The sequence below is a fragment of the Tenrec ecaudatus genome, chromosome 2 (assembly GCF_050624435.1).
Source record: "Tenrec ecaudatus isolate mTenEca1 chromosome 2, mTenEca1.hap1, whole genome shotgun sequence".
Lineage (NCBI taxonomy): Eukaryota > Metazoa > Chordata > Mammalia > Afrosoricida > Tenrecidae > Tenrec > Tenrec ecaudatus.
The window spans coordinates 197,865,148-197,893,127 of NC_134531.1; the positions used below are offsets into that span (position 1 = coordinate 197,865,148).

The following is a 27,980-nucleotide window of genomic DNA, read 5'->3' on the forward strand; positions in this document are numbered from 1 at the left end:
GAAATCCTGATTATCCTTTTAAACGTCTGTCTCTCTAAAAGTTCCTAAGCTCAGTTGATAAGGATTACATCCTTTTGCTTATTCAAGACAAAGCCATAGGATTCACTTGGATTACTCATTGCTCTCTTTTTCTCATTCCCATATCTAGCAAATCTCAGGAAGTGAAGAAACCATCAATCTCTTGAATTGTTGGTGGAGGCATAAACTGGCATATAATTTGAAATTTTTTCTAACTAAACTGTGCCCGTTCAATTTCCCATAAATTCTACACATCAGGATTAATTGGGCCAGGGAAAGTGATTAAAAATGGGCATAAATATGCAAAGGGGAAAGCTTGATTAAAACAGCAATAGTCGTGAGACACAATGTCCCCTTACTGACCTACAGTGCAATAGGGGGCAGCACCAGAGACACAGTGGGAGAATTGTGCTTGGTCTGACACACACACACCCCTTCCCACACCACCACCAGGTGTAAGACTAAGGGAGCACAAGAGAGCAGCAAGGGGAGCAAATCAACAAAGTCCCTGGGGAATTCTGAAAAGACTTCAGACTCTGGGGTACAGCTTGGCACTATGTCAGACCCGATTGGAAAACATTCATAAGGGTCAGCAGACACACCTGGAACTATTCATGGACTATTTTTTCTTTTTCCTTCTTTTTTATGTCTAGCTATATAAGATAGTCAGGATAAACAATCCCAAGGAGAAAACAATGAGATCCATGGTTCCAGCGGGACATGAAAGATTAGGATGTGGGGTACAGGGAGAGGGGAGCCAACAACCCCAGAGACAAGGGAACAACAAGAGATCTAAAATCAATGACAAGGAGGGCATAGAATGCCTGGTCATGTTTGATCAAGGGCAATGTAGCTGAGAGGAAGTACAGTTTGCAGAATGAAGGTCAAACATGACGATGGAACAGGAGGAAAGTAAAAGGAAATAGAGAAAATAACTAGGAGGCAAAATACATTTATGCATTATAAAACAAACTTAGGCATGTACATATGTAAATATATTCATATATAATGATAGGGATATAGGTCTATGTGCATATATTTATGGGTTAAGTATTAGGGGAGCAGTCAGACATTGGGCCTGTTCTGAAGCCCTCCCTCAGCACAAGAACACTGTGTTCTACTAACCAGGCATTCTGTAATGCTCACCTTCCCCACACAATTCAAAATGAGTGCATAAGCTAATGTGGTGAAGAAAGCTGATAGCTGCTTGTTTATCTTCAAGCCTTGAGAAACAATAAAGCCCACATGGAAGAAGCACACCAGCCTATGAGATCACAACATGTTGAAGGGATCAGGTATCAAAGACCAAAAAAGCATAGCATTGTGAATGAGATGGAGTGCAGAATGGTGATCCAGGGCCAATCTGTGGGCAACTGGACATCCCCTTGCAGAAGGGTCGCGGGGAGAAGAGACAGTCAGGGTGCAGCGTAGCAATGATGAAACATACAATTTTCATCTAACTCTTGAATTCTTCCTCCTCCCCACGATAATGATCCGAATTCTACTTACAAATCCGGCTGGACCGGAGGATGTACACTGGAATAGATTGGAACTGCAAACACAGGGAGTCCAGGACAGATGGACTCCTCAGGACCAGTGGTGAGAGTAGCGATATCGGGAGGGTGGAAGGAAGGTGAGGGAGAAAGGCGGAACAGATTACAAGGATCTACATATGACCTCCTCCCTGTGAGATGGACAATGGAGAAGTGAGTGAAGAAAGACATCGGATGGTGTAAGATATGACAAAATAATAATAATTTATAAATTATCAAGGGTTCATGGGGGAGGGGGTAGCAGGGAGGGAGAAAATGAGGAACACATACCAGGGGCTCAAGTAGAAAGTAAATGTTTTGAGGATGAGGGAAACAAATGTACAAATTTTCTTGACACAATGGATGTATGTGTAGATTGTGATAAGAGTTGTACAAGCCCCCAATAAAATGATTTAATTAAAAAATAATAATAAAGCTGACGGTGCCTGGCTATTAACAAAATTTAGCGTCTGGGGTCTTAAAGCCTTAAAGTTAAACAAGCGGCCATCTAGCAGGGAAGCAACAAAGCCCACTTGTAAGAAGCACACCAGTCTGTTTGATCACAAGGTTCAACTGGATCAGGTATCAGGCATCAGAAGACCCAAAACAAACAATTACATCAATGAGAACAAGGGGAGTCTAAATGGAGACTCAAAGCCCATCTGTAGACAAATAGACATCCCCTGACAGAAGGGTCACAAGGAAGGGACGAGCCAGTCAGGGTTCAATATAGCACTGATGAAACACACAACTTTCCTCTAGTTCTTTAAGGCTTCTACTTCCACACTATCATGACCCCAGGTCTATCTTACAAATCTGGCTAGACCAGAGCCTGTACACTGGTACAGACAAGAGCTCTCAACACATGGAATCCAGAACAGATAAATCCCTCAGGACCAATAATGGGAGTATTGATACCATGAGAGTAAGCAGAAGGTGGGGGTAGACAAGGGTGAAAGAGGGAAGCGATTACATTGATTGACATATAAATCCCCCCAGAGGGGCAATGAACAACAGAAATGTGGGTGAAGGGAGAAAGTGAATGGCATAAAATATGAACATAAAAATAATTTATAAATTATCAAGGGTGCACAAGGTGGGAGGGACGGGGAGAAAGAGGAGTAAATAGCAAGAGCTCAAGTAGAAATAAAATGTTTGGGAAATGATGGTGACAACATACATACAAATGTGCTTGATACAATTGATTTATGGATTATTATAAGAGCTATAAATTCCCTCAATAAAATGATTTATTAAAAATTTTAAAAACAACAAAAAATAAATAAAATAGCAATAGTGTGGAGTCACTGAAAGCAGTCAGGTGAATCCCCAGCTCGGAGGATAGTTCATAATGGGAGCATCCTCAGGTGTTAGAAAGTGGGTAGAAATGCCTTGGATAACACAGTATGAGTAAGTTAATTGATATATCACTAAATTCCACATTGGAAAAAGAAAGGTTGAACTTGCAAGTGCCATGTTATATATATTTTTAGATAATTTCTGGGAAAACAGTCCAGAAACCAAGCAGGGACCCAAAAATTAGAAGATGGAGAACATGGAGCAATGTGAGCCACAGAACCAAAAGATACAGGACAGAATCAGAAACAAGAAATCTGAGCAAAAGGTAAACCAGTAAAACGGAGCAGAATGAGATAAAACTAGATTATGCATTCTTAGTGAATTCAAGCTACTAAGATATTTATATACGTCACATTTTCAAACTAAAAAATAATCTACATATTCTAAAACAAATGAGTCAATGAACTTAATTACTTCAACAATCAATGAGACTTCTCCCACAAGGAAAAATTTCCGTTCACTAATTTTGCTTTAAATGTCACATATTTCAATATTGATGCTTATTTCACAATAAATGCTATCATTAAAATTGAACACATGAAAGATGTCATAAAATATCAGGATCAAAACACAAATATTATGACAAGTTATTTATTTTTAGATAGAGATGTTATCTCTAAAAAATGAACAAACAAAACCCCTCACTGCTAGTGAGTCAATTCCAACTCATAAAGACACTACAGCAAAGAGTAAAACTGTACCATAGGGTTTCTAAAGCTTTAATACTTTATGGGATCACACTCCCTAATTTTTTCTGAGGAGCAGCTGGTGAATTTGAACAGCTAATCTTATATTAATAGTCCAATGAGTAGCCCACTACCCAATCTTCTCTAACATGTCTTTATTGCTCTTTCAAATTATTCAATGATCCCATCATAATCAAGCTGCCAAAAAAATATCTGCTTCCGTACACACTAAGGAGAGTGAACCAAGTCTCCTTGGGTCACTGGGGTACACTGAGGATTTTCAGTTGCTGAGCGATGGAAATGAGCATTCATTATGCAGCTTATGATTATGAAACTTAGAAAGCTGAGTAAAGAATTTTCAACATTGAGACATATGTATTGTATTTGATTTTCTATTAGGAATCACAGATTCCTCAAACCATAAACCACTGTAATTGAGTCATTCTGACTCTTGGTGACCCTATAATGCATGGTAGAACTGCCCCGTGGGTATCCAAAACTGTAACTCTTGAGTAAAAAGTCTCATCTTTTCTCCATAGAGTGGATGGTGAATTTGAACTGCCAACCTTTCGATTAGAAGCCCAGTGCATAACCACTATACCACATGGGTAAGATTTATCTTTCCTGAATCTGTAAACTTAAATCTCATTTAAGAATGAAATTATCCCATTTTCACATAACGGCTAATTTTTTCATGAATTTCTTAGAGTTGTGGTAGTTAAGATTTTGTGTCAAATTTGAAGGGGCCATAATTCTCAGCTGTTGGGCAGTGAAGATTTAGTAATCCCCCAAGATGAGATCACCTCAAGGTGTAGCCTGCTCCCAATATATGTAGATGCTATGGGAAGACTTACTTTTTATTTGAGTCTACATCACGCTGCCAGTTTGGGGGCTTGAGCCAGCTGCCTGTTGTATTGTCTGCTGATCCCAAGAGTCATCAGTGGCCTACCATCTTAACTGCCAATTTTGGATTCATTCATCTCTGCAACCAGTATCCTATCATCTTCCTAACAACCTTCAGTTCATCAATCCACAGGTACTTAAGTCAGGACAAGAATCTAGCTTAACATCTGACTCACAGACTTGGAACTTGCCAGGTTCTACATTTGCATGAGGGATTTCCTTAACTATATATATGTAGACATGAAATACCATTTGAAATGTTTTTAAAAGCTTACGAAGCACTGGAAGCACTCACAGAACTATGACAGGAAATTTGAAAGACAGCTACTTGGCCAACTGACTACAAGAGATCCATATTTGTACCCATTCCAAAGAAAGGTGACCAAACAGAATGTTCAAATTTTAGAAAAATATCATTGGTATCACATGTAAGTACATTTTTGCTAAAAATCACTCAATGGTTGCAGAAGTATGTTGACAGAAAACTGCCAGAGCTTCAAGCTGACTTCAGAACAGGACGTGGAAAGGGAACAAGGAATATCACTGCAGATGTCAGATGGGTCTTGGCTCAAAGCAGAGAATGCCACAAAGATGTTTACTTATGTTGCATTGACTATACAAAGGCATTTGATTTTGTGCATCATAACAAACTATGGGTAGTTTGAGCAGTACAGGAATTCCAGAACACTTCTTTGTGCTCATGCAGGACCTTTGCATGCTTGCAGTTGAGCAAAGAGAACAAGGGAATACTGCATGGTTTAAAATCAGGAAAGGTGTGGGGCAGGGTTGTATCCTCTCACCATACTTGTTCAATCAGTACACTGAGCAAATCATCGGAGAAGCTGGGTTAGATGAAGAAGAATATGGCATCAGGATTGGAGGGAGGCTTATTAACAACCTATGATATACAGATGACATATCCTTATTTGCTGAGATTGAGAAGGACTTGAAACACTTGTTAATGAATATCAAGGACTGTAGCCTTCAGCATGGATTACAACTCAACAGATGAAGACCAAAATCCTCACACCTGAACTAATAGGTAACATCATGATAAATGTAGAAAATCTTGAAGTTATCAAGGATTTTGTCTTGCCTCAATCCATAATTAGTGTTCATGGAAGCAGCAGTAAAGAGATCAAAAGAACAATTGCATTGGGAAAACCTGCTGCACAAGACCTCTTTAAAGTATGGAAAAGTAAGCAAATTTTACTTTGAGGACTAAGATGCTCCTGACCCAAGCCATGGTATTTTCAGCCACCTCATATGCATGTGAAAGTTGGATACTGAATAAAGAAGACTGAAGAACAGATGTGTTTGAATTGTGATGCTGGTGAAGAATATCTAGTGTACCATAGACTTCCAAAAGAACAAATCTGTCTTGGAAGAAGTAGTGAGAATGCTTCTTGGAGGCAAGACTTCTTCTCATATACTTGGGCATATTGTCAGGAAGCGCAGTGCCTAGAAGACATCATTCTTGTAGAGGGACAGCAAAAATAAGGTCTCCAAGGAGATGGATTGACACCATCGCTGCAACAATGGGGCCAAACATAAGGATGGCACAGGACCAAACCGTGTTTCACTCTGTTGTACATGGGATACATAGTCCAAACCAACTCAATGGAACCTAACAACATATTTAAGTATATATAATTGCCACTGATTTTGCTTCGCTAGACAACCCAGCCTAAGGCTGATGCCTCGATAGAGTCATCATCAGGTATATCCACATGGTTTTAAAAAAAATATATTAGAAAGAGTTTTAAACACTTTTGCTTTTTTATAAAAGATTCAAGCATGGCAATGATAGCGCACTATGTAACTGTGTGAAATTAATCTCTAGCATCCAGTGATACTTCCAGAACTCTTCTGTCATTTACTTGTTTCCTTCTAATGCTTCTGAGACAGTGAACTTTTTGATAATCAAGATTTGGCAGTATTTGTTTTCTTAATTTTCAAAATCTCTTAAATGATGTAAATGGTATATAAATGAGTAGCAAGGGTCATTGCATATCCTTTTTCATTTATTTCTGAATCTTGTCAATGAAAATGCTATAGTATATTATTTAATATGTCAAGCATAAATGGATGTTATATTTTTTCCTTTTGTTGGGGAGTTAATACAGATATAATATCATTCCATAGTTCAATCACATCAGGCAGTAGTGTACATTTGAGATCACAACCAGTTTCTTTTTATTCCTGAATTCCTTGACATTAGCTCCTTTTTACATGCTCTCCACCCCCACCCCCACCCCACTATCACTATAACCCACCCTCCAGAAACCCTGGTTCTACTTGCTGTTCCTGTAAGTTCATCAATGCTGGGTTTCATATAATGAAAAACATATAACACAAATTCAAGAGGTTTATGTCCTAATTTGAGATAAACCCCAATTTGAACAACAAAAATACCCAGTAAATATTGAACATCAGATCAGGTCTAATATACACACAGAGGGGGGAATTAATAGATGGAGTTTTAATCGTTCAAATCAGGTTTACCCTTTTTGTCTTCTGTAGTCATCTTTCCAATGCATGCTGCTTAGTATCCTCTATCCTCCATTTACTCTACAATGGGTAGACGGAAATAACTGGAGGCTTGTTTCGTATGTAGTTCCCACAAATGTATCTTGGGCTACCACTATCTTTCATAGCCTTCTACAAACTGGATTCTGACCATTTAGGCTCTCATACTATTCCCTCCTTCAACTTTGGCTTATACGAGGAGGTCTCCCAAAATAACGGGATCCCCTCCACACACAAAGCTATGTATTTAAATTAAAAACAAAACAACCTTATCACCTTCAAAGTACTCTCCATTACACTTAAAACATCTGTCAAATCTGTGATTAATACAGTAGATACTGTCCCAGAAGAAGTATAGGTATAGTATAATATAGTACAGTATAGAAAAAGACTTTGAAACAACGATCTTAAATATTCACAAAGAGCTAAGGAAAAATGTGAACAATGACAATCAAGGAAATGTATTAAAGATGAGAGAATATTAAATGAACCCAAACTGCCAAGTAAATTGTGACTCATTCCAGCACCCTATGTGTCAGAGTAAAACTGCTCCATTGCATTTTCAATGCTACATGGCTACATGTAGAGAAGCAGATCGCCAGCCCTTTCTTCCCATGGCATCTCTAGTTGGACTCAAACCACTAGCATTTTGGATACTAGCAATCACATTCATATGTGTACCATCCAGAAACTCCACGAAAATCAATAGAGATATTCCTTTGGAACTTACAAATACCATAAAGTGAAAAATTCAATGAAGGAGATGCATGGCATATCCTATTCATCTGAATAGGCTGAACAGCAGATTTGAGTTAGTAAAAAAAAAATTTTAAATAACAGGAAATCAGAAAATAAGTGCACCAAAATAATTGTAAAATTAAAAACATCAAGAAAACAAATCAAAACTTAATGAAATGATTGGATGTCATGAAGCAGAACAAATATTTTGAAAATCCCAAGAGACAGAGAAAGAAATCAAAAGAATATTTTTTAAAAAGTAATGGCCTGGGCTTTATCTCAAAATCACCTATAAGAGATTTAAAGAACAGACCTACTCGCTTTGGACTTAGGCCTGAAATGTGCTAGTGTGAGAAGCAGATGACTGCTATCCTAGGGTTATGGAATTGGGGCCATTTGGACTTTGGTTTGGATCCCATGATTTCAGAGATTTCATGTCCAATGAATAGTGGTCCAGGACTACCATTTTATTGTTTTAATGCCCTCCTTGATTTCTGAAATATATTACTCTTGTAGGCACGGTTCTACCTTTATGGACGAAGGTTACTGAATGTTTTGCTCTAACCAACCCACATTTTTTGTGCAAACAGTGTCCGAACACATCAGAGATTAATCTGTACAAGTCAACAGTTCATGCCCTGCCATGGTCTGAAGCTGGCCTTACTTGTATATTTTCCTTTTCTGAAGTGTTTTAAATTCTATAGTATTGGCTAAGTTAATGGCACTATCAATGGAATTGTCTTATGCCCCAAGGGGATGATTTACATTGTTCTCTATCATAAAATGATAATGTCTTCTTTTTATTTAATCTTTTGTTTTCTCTTTTAGTTTCCTTTATTGTTGTTTTGTCTATCAATATAAGATAGTCATGGGAAGCAAGTCCGAGGAGAAAGCAAAGGCCCAAAGGTTCCAGAGGGACCTAAGGGGAGGTGGAGGTGGGGGAAAGGAGCAGTGAGTAAACAATGCCATAGACAGGGGAACAACTAGGGAATTGTAATCAACAATGAGAAGGATGTAGAGATGCTGGAGTGTTGGAGAGACAGCAATCTAGCTGATAGGAATTACTAAGAGGCAGAAGAAGGGTGAACATGATGGTGGGGCAGAAGGAAGGTAAAAAGCAAGAGAGAAAAGATCTAGGAAGCAAAGGTATGGACAGAGGTATAAACATAGGTGTGTACTTTGGTAAATATATTAATTCATAAAATTAAGGTATTGGCCTAGGTATATATAGGCCTAGGTATATATATTTATATGGTGTATATATATATATTTATGTTTACATTAAGGAAATGGACAGTGTTTGGGCCTATGCTCAAGGCCTCTCTCAATGCAAGAACACTTTGTTCTAAGAACCTGGCATTCTGTGATGCTCACCCTCCCAACATGATTGCTGAAGACAACATGGGTGCATGAGCAAATGTGGTGAAGAAAGCAAAGAGTGCCCAGCTATCAAAAATATAGCATCTGAGGTCTTACAGGCTTGAAGATAAACAAGCAGCCACTTAGCAGAAAAGCTACAAGTCCACATGGATGAAGCACACTAGCCTGTGCAATCATGAGGTGTGTCAACAGAATCAGGTAACAGGCACCAGAAGACACAAAACAAACAAACAAACAAACAAACATTGTTGAGAATGAGGGGGATCGGAGCAGAGAACCAAAATCAATCTGCAGCCAACAGGAGATCCCCTCACAGAAGGGTCATGAGGGAAATATGTGTCAACCAGGGTGCAGGATAGCACTGATTGAACATATAATATTCCTCTGGTTCTTTGAGGCTTCCTCACCCACCATTATCATAACTCCAGTGCTGCCTTTCAGTTCTGGCTAGACCTGAGCATGTACACTGACAGAGATAAGAGCTTACTACACACTAATCCAGGTCAGATCAACCCCTCAGGAACAGAAATAGGAGTAGCAATACCAGGAGGGTAGGAAGAGGGTGGGTGGAGGGGATTAAGGGGAACATTACCCCAATGATCGCCACATAACCCACCCCTCCAAGGGGGACGAACAACAGAAACGTGGGTGAAGGGAGACAGCAGTTGGTGTAAGATATGAAAACAATAATGAATTATAATTTATCAAGAGGTCATGAGAGTGACAGGGGGGGGGGAAGAAGAGCTGAAACCAAGGGCTCAAATAGAAAGCAAATGTTTAGAAAATGATGATGGCAACATATGTACAAATATGCTTGATTCAATTGATGAATGGAATGTTGTAAGCTGTAAGAAATACCAATAAAATGATTTAGATAATAAAATAACATCCCTAAAGTGAACCAGAGGCATGTATAAACCATAGCTATATGAATGGATTTAGGAGTCACACTAAATTCTAGCCCCAATCTAAGAACAATTAATTCTTATAGCATAGACCTGTTTCATGCTCACCCTCATGACTAGATCACTGAAGATATGAGTGCTATAGCAAAGAATGATGAAGAAACCAAATGCTACCAGGCTATAAGAAAGAATAGTGTGTGCTGTCTTAAAGGCTCGTCTTAAAACAAGCAGCCATCTAAGTGAGGTGTCCAGTAAGTCCACATGGAAGAAGCACACCAGTCTGTGTGATCCAAGGATTGTAAATAACAAAATCCAAAGTTATGAAGAGTATCAGAGTTTAGATTGTGAACTCCCAGTTTGCAGAAGGCTATGGATGACAGCGTAAGCTCAAACGCCATCAACACATGTCCCTACATGGATTAGGCCAAGTAAATCCCCTTAGTCACAAGACGAGAATGGCCTTGCGATCAGGCAGAAAGCATTTCAAAATCAATTATGATAGATGTACTTAGGTTAAAATGTAATTCTTTATCAATTGATTTCCCTTTTGGCCCATTCTAAAGTTGTTAATATTTTCTTTCTTTTCAATTTAGGCTTTTCTTTGTTCTGTTTAGTCATTGTTGGGTTTTTGCTTGAATTTTACTTTGCTCTAAAATTATAAGTAAGTTGGAAGTGAATGGATAGAAAGGTATCCCAAGTAAATAGTAACCAGTAGAAAGCTGGGGCATCTATTTTATTATCAGACAAAACAGACTTTATATAAAAAATTGTTATATAGATAAGAATAATGTATATTGATCAAAGGGCTTCTATATCACAAATTATAACAATTATAGGAATATGCACAGCTAATAATAGAGTATTAAAATAAAGCAAAGGTTTTCAGAATTGAATGCAGAAACAGTATTACAATATTAGATGGAGTCTTCAATATGCCACTTTCAATAACAAGTTATCTGGACAAAAGATAAATATAAATAATAGAGAACTGAATAATACATTTTTTTAAATGATTAAACACATATATCTAGATCACTCCACCCAAAAACAGCAGACTTCATGTTCTTAAGTGTACATGGATCACTCTCTAAGATAGACCACAAATAGCACTGTAATAAGTTGTAAGTTAAAGTCATTGAAAGTGCAGTCCTCTAAAACCATAAGGAAGAAATCAATTATAGAATGAAAACTGAAAAATTCACAAATATGTGGAAGCAGAATGAAATCACATAGGATTTTAAAAATAGAGATGAATAAAAATGAAAGTACTACATATGTAAACTTCTAGAATGCAGGGAAAGCAGAGCTTACAGGGAAATTCATAGCTGTACAGCTGAAATTTAGAATAAAGATTCAAAACAATAATTATACTAAATCTATACTTTAATGAACTAGAAGAGAAAGACAGTCTCAAAGCTAGCAGATTGAAGTAAATTATATGCTTAGAATAGAAATAAATAAAATTCAGATAAATACTAGACAGAAACAATACAATAAAAATTTGGCCCTTTATAATGACTAAAAAAGAGAGAAGGTACAAATAACTAAATTCAGAAGAGAAAGCAGGAACATTACCACTGACCCTACAGAAATAAAAACAGTATGTTATCAAAGCTAGTAATATCTCAACTAGTTATAGTCCAACTCGTTAGGGAATCTGTCAAAAAGAACAAATTCTAGTGTGGTGCAGAGTTCCTTTACGTAGCCTTTTGCCTTGCTTCTCTAGAAAAAATGGCTTTGGGTATTTTCCTCTAATCCCTCAGGTGTTACCTTTACCTAATTCTTGGAAGAACAACTTGGAGGTTCCAAGTTGGTTCCCCTTGCGTGGTCTCTACCTCAGAGGGAGCTGATCTTTGCCTTCAGAATGTGCTAACCCCCTGGTTTTATCTACAAAACCTTACTTGATTTACTTCTTCTCATAGGTAACTGATGATTAAGTGAATTGGGGGTCTGCCTTGTATCTGAGCGCTGGGATATATGAAGGCTGCAATCAGAATTCATAATGACTTCTCATGAAAGATTTGTGTATTAAACAAAATAATTGACAGAGATCCATGGTTTTCCTGGTTCCACTCAGCCAAGGTCTTGTGGCTCTATGCCTAATAGGGAAATTAATCATGGGTGAAAAAGAGAAAATGAAACAGAAATAGTAAAAAAGGTTTTATTTATGTGTATAAACTATGAATATTGGTACAACTGAGTGATCTGATCTCTTTCTCCGGGGACTGTTCTCTCCTGATAGCACATCCCAAAAGTACATGAGATGAAATCTCACCTTCTCATATCTAAGAAGCACTCTGGCTGTAATTCTCCCAAGACAGATTTGTTCTTGCTTCTGGACGCCCATAGCACACTCAATAGTCAGCATCACCTAATTGCATGCATCACTTGTTGCTCGGTAATCCTACTCCTTCTCCAACTTTTCAGGCACAGGAACCAGGCACCTAGGCAGGAGTGAACCAGTATCAAAATAACCGTAACTTTAATAAATGATATCCTATTGGGAAGAAACAAAGGTCTCAGGCTTTTTCTGAAAATGGATTCCGCATGGATATACTCTATTGAGAAAACATTGTCCTAAGAAAATGTGAACTCTGCCACTCTAGCACTTGAATAAATGCAAGGCAGATTAGTTATCCCTGGTAAATGTGGTAGCCTTGGGCTTATATAAAATAAATATAACCGGAAACTCTCCTTTATATGGTTATATTTATATACTATTGCCCGTATTCTACCACTTTGTCATATTTGGGTGGCTTCTATGTTGTTGCTGTACTGCTGGAAGCTATGTCACTGGTATTTCAAATACCAACAGGGTCGCCAAAGTGCACGTGTCAGGAGAGCTTCCAGATAAAAGGGAGCTATGAATAAGGAATGTGCTGTCCACGTCAGAGGAATTAGCCACTGAAAACATCATGGGTAGGACCTAAACACTGTCAGAGCCTGTCAACCTTGTGAATAAAGTAGAACATTCTCAGAAATGGTGTCAGAGTATGAACCCCTCAGGTTAGAGGTACTTAAAATATGACTGAGGAGGAGCAGCGTTCTCAGAGTAATAATGATGTGCTGGAGCCAGTGAGCGTAAAGCCTTCAGGACCTTTATCTGCTAATGGAGCACAACTCAAAATGAAGAGAAACAGCTGAAAACATCAATTCATAATCAGAACAAGGAATATGAAATATATAAAACTAGGAAAATTGGAAGTCATCAAAAATGAAATGAAACCCATAAAGTTTGATATTATAGACAATAGTGAGCTAAAATGGACTAGTATTTGGCCATTTCAAATAAGAAAATCATTCAGTTTACTATGCCTGAAATGACAGATTCAAGACATTTACAGACTTTGGAGCACAATGCAGTCTGTGATAGGATTTTATCTATCCTCATGTAAAGATATTCAGTCAATACAACTATTATTCAAATTTATAGACCATGATGGGTAAGTTTTTTGTGCCAACATGGCATCTGCAATATGGGTGCACAACACGGGAGACAATGTGCAAATTGTGCCCGATCTGACCCTGCCACACTGGGGTGAAAGAAACACTAAGGGCATGCAACAGAGGAGCAAGGGGAGCAAAGCAACAAAGTCCCTGAGGAATACCAAAAATAGACTTTGGGGCCAGGGTGTGGCACCCCAGCAGACTCTACTGAAAAACACTCATAAAGGTCAACAGGCACACCTGGAACTATTTATAGGCTTTTATTTTTTTTGCTGTTGTTGTTTGTTTGTTTTTTTGCCCTTGGTGTTGTTGTTGCTGTTTTTGTTTCCTTTTATTATGTTTTGATTTGTCTTGTTTTTGTGCTTATTATTGTCTCTGCATGTCTATAAGATAGGTGGGATAGACAATCCAGAGGAGAACACAACAGAAACGATGGTCCCAGGGGCAAACGGGAGAGGGGAGGTGGGGGAAAAGAAAGAGGATGTCAACAAACCCAGGGTCAAAGGAACAAGTGATCTAAAATTGATGACAAGGAGGGCATAGGATGCCTGGTGGGGCTTGATCCAGGACAATGTAACCTAGCGGAATTACCGAAACCCAAATGAAGGCTGAACAAGTGGGACAAGAGGAAAGGAAAAGGAAAAAGAGGAAAGGACTTGGAGGCCAAGGACATTTTAAAGAGTTCTAAATATAAGCATGTACATATGTAAATACATTTATATATATATATAACAATAGAGAAATATATTTATGTACATATATTTATTTGTCAAGTATTAAGGTAGCAGACAGACATTGGAACTCCACTCAAGTACTCCCTCAATGTAAGAACACTTTGTTCTAATAACCTGGCATTCTGTGATGCTCATCTTCCTGACATGATTGCTGAAGACAAAATGGGTGCATAAACAAATGTAGTGAAGAAAGCCGATGGTGCCTGGCTATCAAAAGATATAGTGTCCGGGATCCTAAATGTTGGAATATGAACAAGTGGCCATCTAGCTGAGAAGCAACATGGAAGAAGCACAAGAGCCTCTGTGACCATGAGGTGTTGATAGGATCATGTATCTGGCATCAAAGACCCAAAACAAAAAGTCATTTTGATGTGAATGAAGTGGAGGGCAGAGGGGAGACTCAAAGTCCATCAGTAGATAATTGGACATCCCTTACAGAAGGGTCACAAGGAAGAGACGAGCCAGTTAGGGTACATCACAGCACCACCGAAACACACAACTTTCCTCTAGTTCTTTAAATGCTTCCCCTCCCTCCTTCCCCTCACCGCCTGCCACTGTCATGACCCCAATTCTACCTTACAAATAAAGCTAGATCAAAGGATGTGCACTTGTACAGATATTGCATAAGAGGGACTCCAGGACCGATAAACCCCTCAAGATGAGGGTAGAGATACCAGGAGGGTAAGGGGAAGGTGATGGGAGAAAAAGGGAACTAATCACAATGATTGACATATAACCTCCTCTCAAGGGGACAAAGAACAGAAAAGTGAGTCAAGGGAGATAGCAGTTGGTCTAAGACATAAAAAAATAATAATTTATAAATTATCAAGGGATCATGAGGGAGGGTGGAGGAGAAAAAAGAGCTGAAACCAAGGGCTCAAGCAGAAAGAAAATGTTTTGAAAATGATGATGGAAACATATTACAAATATGCTTCACACATGGATGGATGTGCAGTTTGTGATAAGAGCTATAAGAGCCCCCAATAAAATGATTATTTATATATATATATTGTGTAGCCAGTCAGGTCACAGCCTGGTGACCTCCATTGGAGGTATGGCCCAAACGCTGTGAAGGGTTGCCGGCCTTGTGTATTTGTCTCTCTGTCTCTGTCTGTCTCCTTGTCAGTCGTAGTGGTGCGCTGCCTGATCCAGCTGCCTTGCCTCACCATTTGCGCCACACAACAGATGGGTCGTCTCACTGTGCATCCACACCACATCACCATACAGTGCCTCGTAGGGGCTGCCTAGCAGTGCCATGCCTTGTCATACTGCCTTGCATTGCTGCCTGTGAGCCACCTTGCTTTACTTACCTGTGCTGCCTGTGGTCGACTTCTGCACCACCAGCCTATCACCTTGCAGTGCCACTGTTAGGCTCCACCTGAACTTACTTTGCCATATTGGCCTCCTGGCGTCCCTACACTTCACCACACCTCATCTTCCTACCTTCTGTCTTGGCCTTTAGGTCCAGTGGCTGTGAGTTGGAAAGCCCTTCGGTACATTAACAGACACACAAAAGTGAGTTGGACTGAATCCTCCATGGAGCTCTGTGGGCTGCTTTGCTATTATAATTCCTGTTTGCTATGTAAATGTATCTACTTATGTATATATATTCCTAAGCGTCCAACTTTTGCTTCTCTAGAGAACCTTGTCTAATATACACACCCACCACTAAAGCTAGTGATGAACAAGTTAAAGAATTCTACCAAAGTCTTCAGTCTGAATTTGATCAAATATGTTACCAAGATACATTGGTAATTCTTGGCAACTGAAATGCAAAAATTGGGGGGGAAGAGGAGTGAACAATATGAAAACATTATTTCATAAGAAAAATATGAAAGAAAATAAATGGAGATTGCATGATAGAATTTTGCAAGATCAATGATTTCTTCATGACAACTACATTTTTCCAGCAGAAACAGTGACTATAAATGTGGACTTCTTCAGATAAAATACTCAGAAATCAAATCAACTACATCTGTGTGAGGAGACCATAGAGACGTTCAAGATCAGTAGCTAAAACCAGGCCAGGAAATGCCTGCGGAACAGACCACCAATTGCTCATTTGTAAGTTCATGCTAAAACTGAAGAAAATAGGGAACCAATCACAATTATTTACATATAACAGCCCCCTCCCTGGGGATAAACAACAGAAAAGTAGGTAAAGGGTGACATCAGTCAGTGTAAGACATGAAAAAAAATTATAAATTATCAAGGATTCAGGAGGGACTGAGGGGAGGGCAAGTTGGGGGAGGGAAGGGAAAAATGAAGAGCTGATACAAGGGCTCAAAAAGAAAGCAAATGTTTTGAGATTGATGATGGCAACAAATTCTTGACACAATGGATGGATGGATGGATGGATGGATGGATGGATGGATGGTGATGAGTTGTATAAGACCCCAATAAAATGGTTGGTTTTTTTAAAAAACTGAACAAAATGAAAACAAGCCCACAAAAGCCAAAATATGATCTTGAATAGATCCCACCTGAATTTCCAGGACAGAATTGATGTACTGAATACTAATGACAGAAAGCAAAAGGTCATTTAAGACAGGGAAGAAAGGAAAAAGGCAAAGTAGATATCCAAAGAGACTCTAAAACTTACTCTTAATGATAGAGGAGCTAAGTAAGGTACAGGGAAGAAATGAAGTCAAAGAGGCTGAACAGAAAATTTCAAAGGACAGCTCAAGAAGACAGAGTAAACTGTTATAATGATATGTGCAAAGACCTAGAGTTAGAAAAGAAAAAAACACTCAGTAGATCTTAAGCTGACAGAACTCAAGAAAAAATTCAAGCCTCAAGTTGAAATACTGAAAGATTCCATGGGAAAATACTGAATGATGCAAGAAGCAGCTAAAGATGATGCAAAGAACATGCAGTCACTATACCAAAAAGAACTGGTCAACATCCCACCATTTCAAAAGGTAGCATACGAGCAACAAAAATGGTACTGAAGGAGTAAATTCAAGTTGCACTGAGATGGACTGACACAGTGGCTCAAACATAGAACATCTGGGAGGGATGGTGCAGGACCAGGCAGTGCTTCCTTCTGTGTACACAGGGCTGCTGCAAGATGTAACTGTCTCCACAATACTAACAACAACGTTACCTGTATCTTGGATCATAAACTGTAGAATGCGATGGCAAGGCATTTTTACTACTGAAGCTATCTTTTCCAATGTTTTTGGTTATGTTTGATTGTCCTTACTAGAACTCAATCATATCGGCTGAGGAGATGCTTATTTGAACAAAAGAGGACCCCTACATTGAAATAACTGTATAAAATACACATTTCCAAACCTGTGTGATTCCTAATGTGAATAATATTGATTTACATTATTTGGAGGCATAGAAGAGTGAAAAGGAAAATTATAATGGTGATGGACAAAAAACATAAAATTAAATTATCATGGACCCAAGTCTCTTTTTCCAACATACAATTAAAACAAAAGAGCTCCAACTCTCCCATGTAACTAGTAAATATGTTACTAAAAACCAAACTAAGCCTCTGAGCATATACCAGGAAAGCCTTCAGTGTTCTTCGCAGCTCCTCCCTTGTGGCATCACCTGATGTGGTACTTCCGAAAGCACTTGGCATGAACACCCTTCTGGCACTTCTCACACCGGGTGTTGGTCTGAGAGTGGCAGAGTGCACAGCGAGTCCTCTTGTCCTGGTGGATGATCCAATGGCCAATCATATCAAAGCGACTCTCTGTTTCTAGTCTCCTGCCCCGCCTCCCTTGGGATGATGTGTCGGCATTAGTCTCCAGATACACACAGGCGACATATCTCCGGAATGCAAGGAGGTCCACCTGAGCATCTTTATAGCAGATCCTGTGCAGCTGCCATGCATTGTTCAGGGCAGCATCAATGACATAGCCAATGAAGCTTGAGTACCACTTCATGCCCCTAATCTTCACCTTGTACTTAGCAATATTCTGGTCCATGCGCCCAACACCTCCCACCTTTTCTTGATACAGCCTCACCAGTGATGGCTGGTGAACCTGAGTCCGTGTCTTTCCAGCCCCTGAATAACGACTGGTGAGCTTCACAGGCTCTATGCCCACTGCATTGGAGCAGATGTTGACCATGTGGCTGTCATTCCAGCGGCACACAATGATCTCCTCATGCTCATCAACCTTATAATCAAACGAACCCCTCTTCATTTTCTTCAGTTCTCTGGGATCTTTCAGGGGACACCTCTCTGTTTTATACTCCCGGACAGTGCCTGTGGCCTTCACCCCCTTTTTCCTCAAAATGGACATCAGTCTGACACTTGTAAAAGCCTTGTCAAAAAAAATGTGGTATGGCAGACATCCTCGCTCCTGAAGTGCGTCCACAAATTTTATCACCATACTGCTTCCTAAATCCAAACCCTTATTTGGCTTGGTGAACAATGTGCCCTGTGAGGGCTCAAACCACACCAAATAGCCTCTGCTGGTGGTACCACACCAGATCTTGTAAGCGAGGCGGATGCGCTTTCCTGTGTTCAACTGCTTGGATCCCCGATGCCCAAAGTACTCACACATGGACTCGCCAAAGCTATAGAACTCTTCCAAGGGTGCGTGCTTCTTGAAATTGCAGTTCATTCGCACAATGAGAGGCCTGACCTTGGCAAACCTGTCACTTTCATCAAGTTCATTGTTGTCTGCAAAATGCAAGTAAGAGAAAATCAGTTCAAATCTGTCCCTTCGAATGGCATCAGCCACAAGGTGGTGATGTGAATCAGGAGATGTTTCCCAAAACATCCTTCTCCTCGGATAGGAGATATACCCACTTAAAATCAAAATGCCCAAAATGCACTTCAATTCCTGGGCTGTGAGACCCAGGTTGACATTTTTGTGCCAAGCATAACGATTCGTTTCACTGACAATGAAATTAATGGTCTCTTCATCTAAAAACAATTCAAAGAGGCCAACAGGACTCAGTTCCTGACTCTTGAGATACTCGATATGAGGATCTGATGCTGTCCAGCTGCCAAGGTTGGGTTGCAGATCTCTTTTGATCCAAACTCGCTGAGGTTTGACTACTGTCTTCTGTCTCTTCTTGGCTGGCTGCAGCTCTGGGTCATCCTTATCTTCGCCAGTACCAGAATCCTCAGACACGACAGTGGCGTGCAGCATGGTCCCTGGCAGATGAGTCCCACGCTGGCCATCCTCATCACCTGAGTCCTCGTCCGTGAAGTCCCCTGAAGCATTCTTGGGTGGTGAGATGAAAATGTCTTCCCTGGCATCGTCAGCCTCTTCTTCCAAAGAATTCAGAACCTTCAGCAGCTTCGAAGATCTCACCTTCAAGCGGGCACATCTCCCAGCACAAGCACGCCTGCAACAAAAGACAACATTGCCGATATTTTCAGAGGGCTGCAGTCGTAGTCTCTGGACCATGCAGGGGAGGAAGTTTCTCAGAAAAAAAATTAAATAAAATAGGGCTAAAATGCCAGCCAGTGAAGAGGGTGAGCTTGCTGAACAGCATCTTAGTTTGGGCAATATCCCGGATCTGCCACCACTGAACATAGGATGCAGGTACAAGGATCTCCCAGATTATTCTTTTTTAAGTGTGAGAAAATTTGCAATGATGGAGCAACTGTAAAGAGCCATTACATCCTTCCATTTTTCTCAAGCAGTCTACAGATGGTACAAATGAGTAATGCGCTTGGCTGCTAGCCTAGGGTGTGGCGGTTTGAGTTCACCCAGAGTTAGCTAGGAAGACAGATCTGAGAGTCTACTTCTGAAAGTCAGTCACTGCAAACCCCACGGCGCATAGTTCTACTCACACATGAGGTCACCGTGAGTCACTGTCAACTCAGTGGCAGCTCATTCATTGGTTTTCTTCTTAAATGTGTGCTAAGAGCACAATGGGAGTCCCTAAGTGGCCCACGGGGCCAAACACTCAACTCCTAGCTGAATGGGTGGTGGTCTAGTGATCTGCTTCGGAGAGGTCACAGCCCTGAAAACTCTATGGCACAGTTCTATTCTGTACCGCTGGGTTGGCAGGAGTTTGAATCGGTACAATGGCAACTTATAACAACAAGAAAATGTGATCCTTATCTCTCGTGATCAAATCCAGATGCCACTACCATCACCACAGATCACAGTAACTGCCAATTGGAAGCCCAGGGTGTTGGAGTGATGCTCCACTTTTGTCCCCTCACTCAGGGGTCCAGCAGCTTTGCTGTCACGCTTCCGGCTGACCCATCTCTTTCCTTCCTTTTGTTCCTTTGACAAATACATTTCAATCTCTTCTCCAGTTCACAAATTTTCTCTCCCGGAACAATCACTACCCAAAGCCAGGAGCTGAACAGATTCAAAGAGATTATCAGATGGCACCTATAATATTTGGTATCTTACTCCTTGCTGACTATGATTGAAAAGCCAAACAGGTTTGTAAAACAAGGAATTCCCTGTTATTGAAACTCTTACTCTCTAGACATTCAGAACCAATAGATATCAAGAGACGTGTATTTAATAAACTCCTCTCCTAATCTACACGGCACTCTGTTCTAATGGAAGGAAACCGCCATCAGAGAAGCACACCAGTAAACTGACAGGATAATGTCAGGCAGCAACGAATGCCATCTTGGGCGAGAGCCAGGAGTGCAGCACTGGGAGTGCTACTTCACGCAGCCCGTCAGGGGAAGTCTCACAGACAGGATGAGCCAACCGATTTGCAGGAGCAAGCCCTGCAGACCACTGGAGTTAGCGTGTTCCAGGAAGCAAGCCACACACACAGAGCTTAGGGTCTTGACATGGGGAAGAACGAGGAGCCCAGTGAGGCTGCACATGGTACGCACAAGAACGGCCCAGAGGAGGGGAGGTCCAAAAGGATGTGCCAGGGACCAGGGCTGATGAGGTGCATGATGCTCAGACCCGGTTTGTAATCAGGTCACTCTGCTGTGCACACCCTCCCCCCTCCTTTGTATCTACCTGTGGGCCCTGACTTCCATGAGAAAAGACCCTCCTGCCCCCGAGGAAGGATGCAGGGTTTTTAATACCTGTGAGAATCTTCAGAAACTTCATGACATATTTCCATTATCTTTTTGAAAGAACCTTTTTATTGTTGGGTGAACATTTCCAGACCAGGTCAGTTTTGCTCGCCACAATTCAGATACGTTTGTTTTCATCCCATTGATGGCAATCCCCACAATGTAAGATCCTTTATACCACTTCCTCCCTGTGTTTCCTGTTTCCACTCTTCCTGCTTTCCCAGCCCTTTTGAACCTATCCTTGTCTTTTGATTCCATTTTTCATGAATTTTGCATTCTCCCTCTATATCACTTCAGGCTCTATCCATGGCGTTTAGAATTGAGGCAGTATTACAGATTCACTCAAACGTGACACGCTTGCTGCTGGGTGACAGATCACCAGAACACGGCAGGCATACAGCTCTGTGTGGGTCAGCAAAGGCAGCTGCCTGAAAGAGAGAGGCCAGAAACTCAACCTAGTGTGGTCCTCAGACTGAAGCAATAGTCTCGGAAGACAGGGACAAGTCCTCGTTAACTTTGCTTCTTCCTGGCCCTAGACTCATTTGGTACCTAGATGCCTCCCAAACCGGTGTTTCTACCAATTTCTTTTTTTTTTAATCATTTTATTGGGGGTTCATAGTGCTCTTACCACAATACATACATACATCCATCATGTCAAGCACATTTGTACATTTTTTGCCATCATCATTTTCAAAATATTTTCTTTCTAGTTGAGCCCTTGGTATCAACTCCTCATTTTCCCCTTCCTCCCTCATGAACCCTTGATAATTTATTAATTTTTATTATTTTTTCATGTCTTAACACTGACCAATGTCTCCCTTCACCCACTTTTTGTTGTCCATCCCCCTGGGAGGGCGTTATATGTTGATCCTTGTGATTAGCTCCCCTTTTCTCCCCCACCTTCCCCTTCCCCTCCTGGAATGGCTACTCCCAATATTGGTCCTGAGGGATTTATCTGGCCTGGATTCACTGTGTCTCCGCTCTTAGCTGTACCAGTGTACATCCTCTGGTCTAGTCAGATTTGTAAGGTAGAATTGGGATCGGCAGAGGGAAGCATTAAAGAACTCGAGGAAAGTTGGATGTTTCATCAGTGCTTTACTGCACCCTGACTGGCTCATCTCTTCCTTGTGACCCTTCTGTAAGGGGATGTCCAATTGTCTACAGATGGAAGCCACAGATCTTGCAAACACCTTCTATATAGTTATTCAAGTATTTAATGTGGGAAAGCCTATAGGTACCAAAGGAGCCCCTTATGTAACCATATGGGATCTTGAAAGATGAAAAAGTGAAATTCATTTCTTAGGAGCCCTGGCGGTGCAGTAAGTTAAGAGTAGGGTTGTATACAACACAATCAGTGATTCAAACCACCAGCTGTTCAACAAGAGGTATAGGCTGTCTGCTCTCTTCATAAAGATGTATAGTCTTAGCAACTCGATGGGGCAGTTCTACTCTGTAGGGTTGTATGAGTAGGAATGGACGTTATGACAGTGGATTTGGTTCTTTGGGTAGACACTGATGCTAATAGTCGATCCTGCACCAAGCACACCTTCCTCTCTGCTTCAGCTTTTCTCCCTTCTCCTTTACTCCCTCTTCCTCTACATTTCCGGGACAATGCTCAGTGAGGCCAACAGAATTTAAGGCTAAAGAAGCCATGGACTTGGCCTTTTGAAAACAAAGACGGGTAAAATCTTCCAGAAAGCACTCATGTAACAGTAGTCCTACCTTGAGGTGGAAGCCATGATGAGCTGAGACAGTTAGGTTGTCTTTATTCACAGAGTCCAAGCATCTGCAAGACAATGAAAGTCAATTAAATAATTCGTATCTTAAAAAGCGCAGGATTAGGGTCTTCTCTCCATTTAAGACATAAAAATCTGCAACTTAAGTTCCCCTTATTTCACATAGAATCTGTGAAATCTCCACTCATTTTTAAGAACCTGGAAGTAGTCTACATACATTTGAGTACTTGGCTAAGTCAGAGGTAGCAATGGTACTCAGACAAAATACGGAAAGTATTCAGGAAATCGTGACTAGTCAATTGGCTAGGCAGTGTGGAAAAGAACCCCCCCACACACACACACACTACCAATATCACAACTTGAATCAAAATACATTTTAGAACTGAATTTCTCACCTTGAGAACAACTAGAAATTCTTTGTTTTTGTGGAAATGTGGGAGTTGGGAGAGAGCTGTCCTATTGAGCAGCATCCTTGGCCTCTACCCACTATTTGCCAATTAGCACCTCTTCCCAAATGTGACAACCAAGAATGTCTAGACCAGATGTCCATGGGGCAACTCCTTCTACCCAACTGAAAGCCACTGCACTCAAGGAATGAAGCATGCGGACACCGGGAAACAACATGAAGAATGCCCACTGCAGTGCCGTTGGTGTACAATAGCAGAAAGCTAGAGATACCCCAAAGCCATCAACAGAATGGATGTGATGGAAAATACTAGAGAGAATAGATGAGCCCTTGCATGGATGAACCACAAAAATTCATCGAGCAAACAAAGAAAAAGAGTACTTGCCATATGACCCCATTTTATGTGGAGCAAAAAGTTAAGATAACTAAATAGTGTCTACACACACACACACACACACACACACACACACACAAGGAAACCTCACAGAAAAAAAGAGAATAGAAAAATAATGGAATTTTTCCAAAGACTTTTTTAACTGTCTCACAGATTGCTTGATAAAGCTACATAAATATGATTAAAACTTATAGATAGTAGTTACTTATGAAAAGAAGCAAATGGGACAGACACTTGGGGGGTGGATCTCGATTTTGATAAGGTTCTCTTTCTCAAACCAGGTGGGATATTCAAAGTTGTTTCATTATTCCTTAAATTGTGAAATTGTGCCATCCTTTTATACATTGTTACATACATGTTTCACACATACACGGACAAATAATCACTTGCAAAGAAACACAGGAGTAAGCACTATTCAGTTGGTCCAATCACAGCCCCATGGCTGTGAGGAGGGAGCAAGTAGCAAGTTTCCGGAGCACACACATCTTGCACAGCTGGAGCAAGAAAAGTAGAAGATGGTCATGTGTCCCTTCTGGAAAATCTCTCAGAATCTTGATGGAATCATCTACTTAATTTTCACAAAACCCAGCCTCCTCAACATCTCAGTTTATCTATTCAGCATCTCTGACCACCGACCTCCTCCTCTGGGCTATTTGATCACACACTTCATGTTCCTTATAGCTTCTAAGAAAAGCTTATCACATGACCAGGCCACAAGACTCCAGTCCCCACAGGTCCTCAGTTAGCATTTATACAGATAGTGTGATCAGACATTTCTGGGATTCCTGCCTCCTTCTGTTTTGACTTTCCTTGTCACTCTGAGGCTAGTTGATTGAGCTGTGGGAGAATGGCTATGATCTTTCAATATCCTCTGTTCAAAATTCTAAAGCTGGCTAACAAGGTAGACTATGGAGCCAACAATTATAAGCTATGTGACTTCAAGCAAGTCAATTACCTTCTCTGAACCACTGTTTCATGGCATCTACTCTCATTAACCCATATGTCCAACACCAATCCACAAAGTCCTCCTCTATCTCACAAAACACACACTATTACGCAGACTGCAGGAGGAAAGCCGAAAGAGTGAATGTGTAAGCATCGTGGCACTGGCAGGAGTCTCCACACAGCTGCTCCAGCACCCAGGGCAGCATCGGGGTAGGTCCATGTGGCTTCTCCTTGGGGATGTCTTGTAGGAAGTGAGCCTTGCCAGCTGAAGCCAGAACTGGCTAAGGCAGCTGCACCCTGGTCTAACCATCACAAAGCAAGAGACCCAAGAATAGAAAGGCGAGGCTCACCGAACCATTTATCCCTCTGCCCTTCAATTAACCCCATATGTATTTATCAGCCAGGTTGGCACACTAAACTAACTACCTCATTGCCAAACCTAGCAGAGCTCGCAAACTAATGGAACATGGGTAACCAGTGCCCCTACAGAGCAAAGCAAATGTACCATGGGAACAATGTTGAGAGAGAAGCTATTGGGCAGGCATATTAAATACCTTATCATTTCATCATTCAGCAAGCATAGTATAGAAAAATCACAACTATGACAGAATAATTAAACAAAAGGGTAAAAGATATTGTTGTTGTTGTTAGGTGCCATCGAATCAATTTTGACTCATAGCAACCCTGTGTACAACAGAATGTAACACTACCCACTCCTGCAACTGTAATATGGGATCTGGACCTAGTCATAGGAGTCCTGGTGGTTCAGTAGTTAAGCATTGCGCTGCTGACTCGAAGGTAAGCAGTTGAAATCCATTATCAGCTCAGAAAAGGGAAAATGAGACAGACTGCTTCCATAAAGATATGTAATCACCAGTAACTGGATTCGTTGGGAGTATGGCTAGGGAGAAATGGTGATTTAATAACAAAGAGTAAAAGAAAGAAGAAAATGTTCTAAAACTGATTGTGGTAATGATTGTGCAACTTGTCTTAATATGAGTGAACTATTGAATTGTATGCTATTTGGATTATGTCCCAATAAAACTGTTTATAATAATACTGAAAAAATTCCAACCACTGCCATCAAATCATTTCAATCCTATAAGCTAAAGTAGAACTACCTTCCTCTCTGGGTTTCCAAGACTATACATTATGGGAACAGAAAGCTTCATCTTTCTCCCACAGAGCTACAGGGATTGAACTGCTGAACTTTGGTTAATAACACAGTGCCACAAAGGCTCCTCATAAAGAATGACAGCCTCCAAATCCCCCATGAAGCAGTTCTGTCCCTTCCCATAGGGTGCTATGAGGCAAAGGCAGCGTGATAATATTGGCTCTGGTTTTTAGTTTGAGACCTAATACATGGAGGTGAAAGAAGAAGAGATGATAGGGCCAAGGTCTGCCACAGAGCAGCAATCTGCTGGATAAGCAAAGAACAGCAGCCCAGACAGCAAGAACAGCCTGGTGTGCGTGTGTTGGGGGAGGGGGGAGTAAAGCCTGTCAAGCCAAAGTAGAAACCATGAGGCAGAAAGGATAAGATGAGGTTGGATCAGTCATGTAAGGCTTCAAGGCCACAGTCAGGTGATCTGTCCTTATCCTAGGAACAATTGAGAAATACACAGAGACAATAAGCAGAGCAGGACATACTCGGGCTTGCATTTTAACCCGTTTACCTTAGTTGCCATGACCAGCTAGCTAGCTGAGGGCACCAAAGCAGGTACGAAAAATCACAGCTTGGCCTTGGGCAGAGGAGGGTGAGTCAGGGCGAGTTCCTCAAGTTCAGGTCTGCACATCTGCTCTGGGCGATGTGCTGAGAGGCAGAGAACACTGAAAGGCAGGGGAGCACAAGCTGGGGTCTTGGACATACTGAGACAGACCCTGCAGGCATAAGGTTCTGGCAATGTGGGACAGGGAAATGGCTTCGCTGTGATCCTAAACCAGTGGGTCTTCTGAGGATCTGTGTGACTAACACCACAAGAGATCAGCCTGGGAGGAAATCCAGACAGAGAAGAAAAGATAACCTTCAAAGAGGCTAGAAAGAGATGGGCAGGGAGGTAGGAGAATCTCCAGAAAGCTGGTGGCCAAGGGGCAGACCCAGTCCTTAAGGAAACGGTGGTCTCCTTTGCTCAAACCCACCCTCTTGAGTCAGCTGGAGGTTCTCAACCAGCCTGGACACCCAGGGCACAAAGGGTCTGTGACTAGCAACCCGGAGCTTCCTGGGCAGCCTCTGAGTTTTCTTTCAGCAGGCGCTGAAGGGCATGGCGCCTCCCAAAGATAGGACAACTAAAAGCAACTAAATCTTTTTTTTTTAAGATCATTTTATTGGGATCATTTTAAAGATCATTTTTATTCTTACAACTCTTATTACAATCCATAGATCGATTGCATCAGGCATATTTGTCCATATGAAATACACCTAAATCGTGAACTGTATCTCACCACACACACACAAAAAGAAATCCCTGAGACAAATAGAGAAATCAGATCCGTAAATAAACAGTATTGCTTTCATTTTTTATGTTTTCTTTTACTGCCTGATAAGTACATTTGGGAAATTTGAGTAGAAAATAGATGGGAGTTCTCAGTACGCGCTTCACACCTCCTTTTAATTCTGAAATTACTTGCCAATGAAAAGTTGGAGTCAAACATAAATGTAAAAGTCACAAAGCTAGCTACTTGCAGAAGGCCTTGGGGTGGGCCTTTGTGAGACATATGCCCCCTCCTTTCATGTGAATAGCAAAAAGGGAAAAGGGGGTCCAACCCCACCCCTACAGCCTGAGAATGGACGAGCCCCCAGCACCGCCCCTCGGCTTCCCCCCTAGTCCCCCCACCCCGGGCCCCGCCCCGCGGCAGGAGCGCCCCCGTGCGGCTCTCGGTGTTCGGCGCTCTGCGTCCCATTGTCCGGTCGCGCCGGTCAGGCCGGCCCAGGCCCCACCGCCCACTTCCAGGACGCAGGTCACCTGCCACGACCCGCCCGCCACCCGGCTGCCTCGAGGCCGGCGCCGCGACGCCCGCGCGGAGCACCAGGGACGAGCTCGCCCACAGCCGTTGAGAAAACGCAACATCAGGGCCCGTCGCTCCCGCATCCAAACCCGGGGCCCGGCCCGCCGCCCGGTCCGAGCTCCCCTACCTGCGGGGCCGAGCCGCGCCCGCTGCCCCCGGGCCGAGCCCGGCGTGCGCGCCGGACCAGCGCTGGGGTCTGGCGTCGCGACAGCGCAACATCCGGCACCCGGGCTCTGCCGCCCCTCGGCCACGCCCCTGGCCACGCCCACTCCCAGGGGTGGGCGCG

The 27,980-nt window shown here is 41.6% G+C and overlaps 1 protein-coding gene across 2 annotated transcripts; it reads right to left on the minus strand.

Annotated features, from left to right (window-relative positions):
* Positions 1 to 10,766: 10,766 nt before the first annotated feature.
* Positions 10,767 to 27,943, minus strand: PGBD2 (piggyBac transposable element derived 2). Of its 2 annotated transcripts, XM_075542131.1 has the most exons (4): positions 27,822 to 27,943; positions 22,933 to 22,996; positions 17,749 to 19,550; positions 10,767 to 12,494 (listed from the first exon to the last, which is right to left on the minus strand). In XM_075542131.1, the coding sequence occupies exons 2-3, from the start codon at positions 22,947 to 22,949 to the stop codon at positions 17,792 to 17,794; spliced, it is 1,776 nt and encodes a 591-aa protein (XP_075398246.1). In that variant the 5' UTR covers positions 22,950 to 22,996; positions 27,822 to 27,943; the 3' UTR covers positions 10,767 to 12,494; positions 17,749 to 17,791. The 2 variants fall into 2 exon arrangements, with proteins under 2 accessions (XP_075398246.1, XP_075398245.1); XM_075542130.1 differs by having other exon boundaries at positions 10,767 to 19,550.
* Between the last annotated feature and the right edge of the window lie 37 nt (positions 27,944 to 27,980).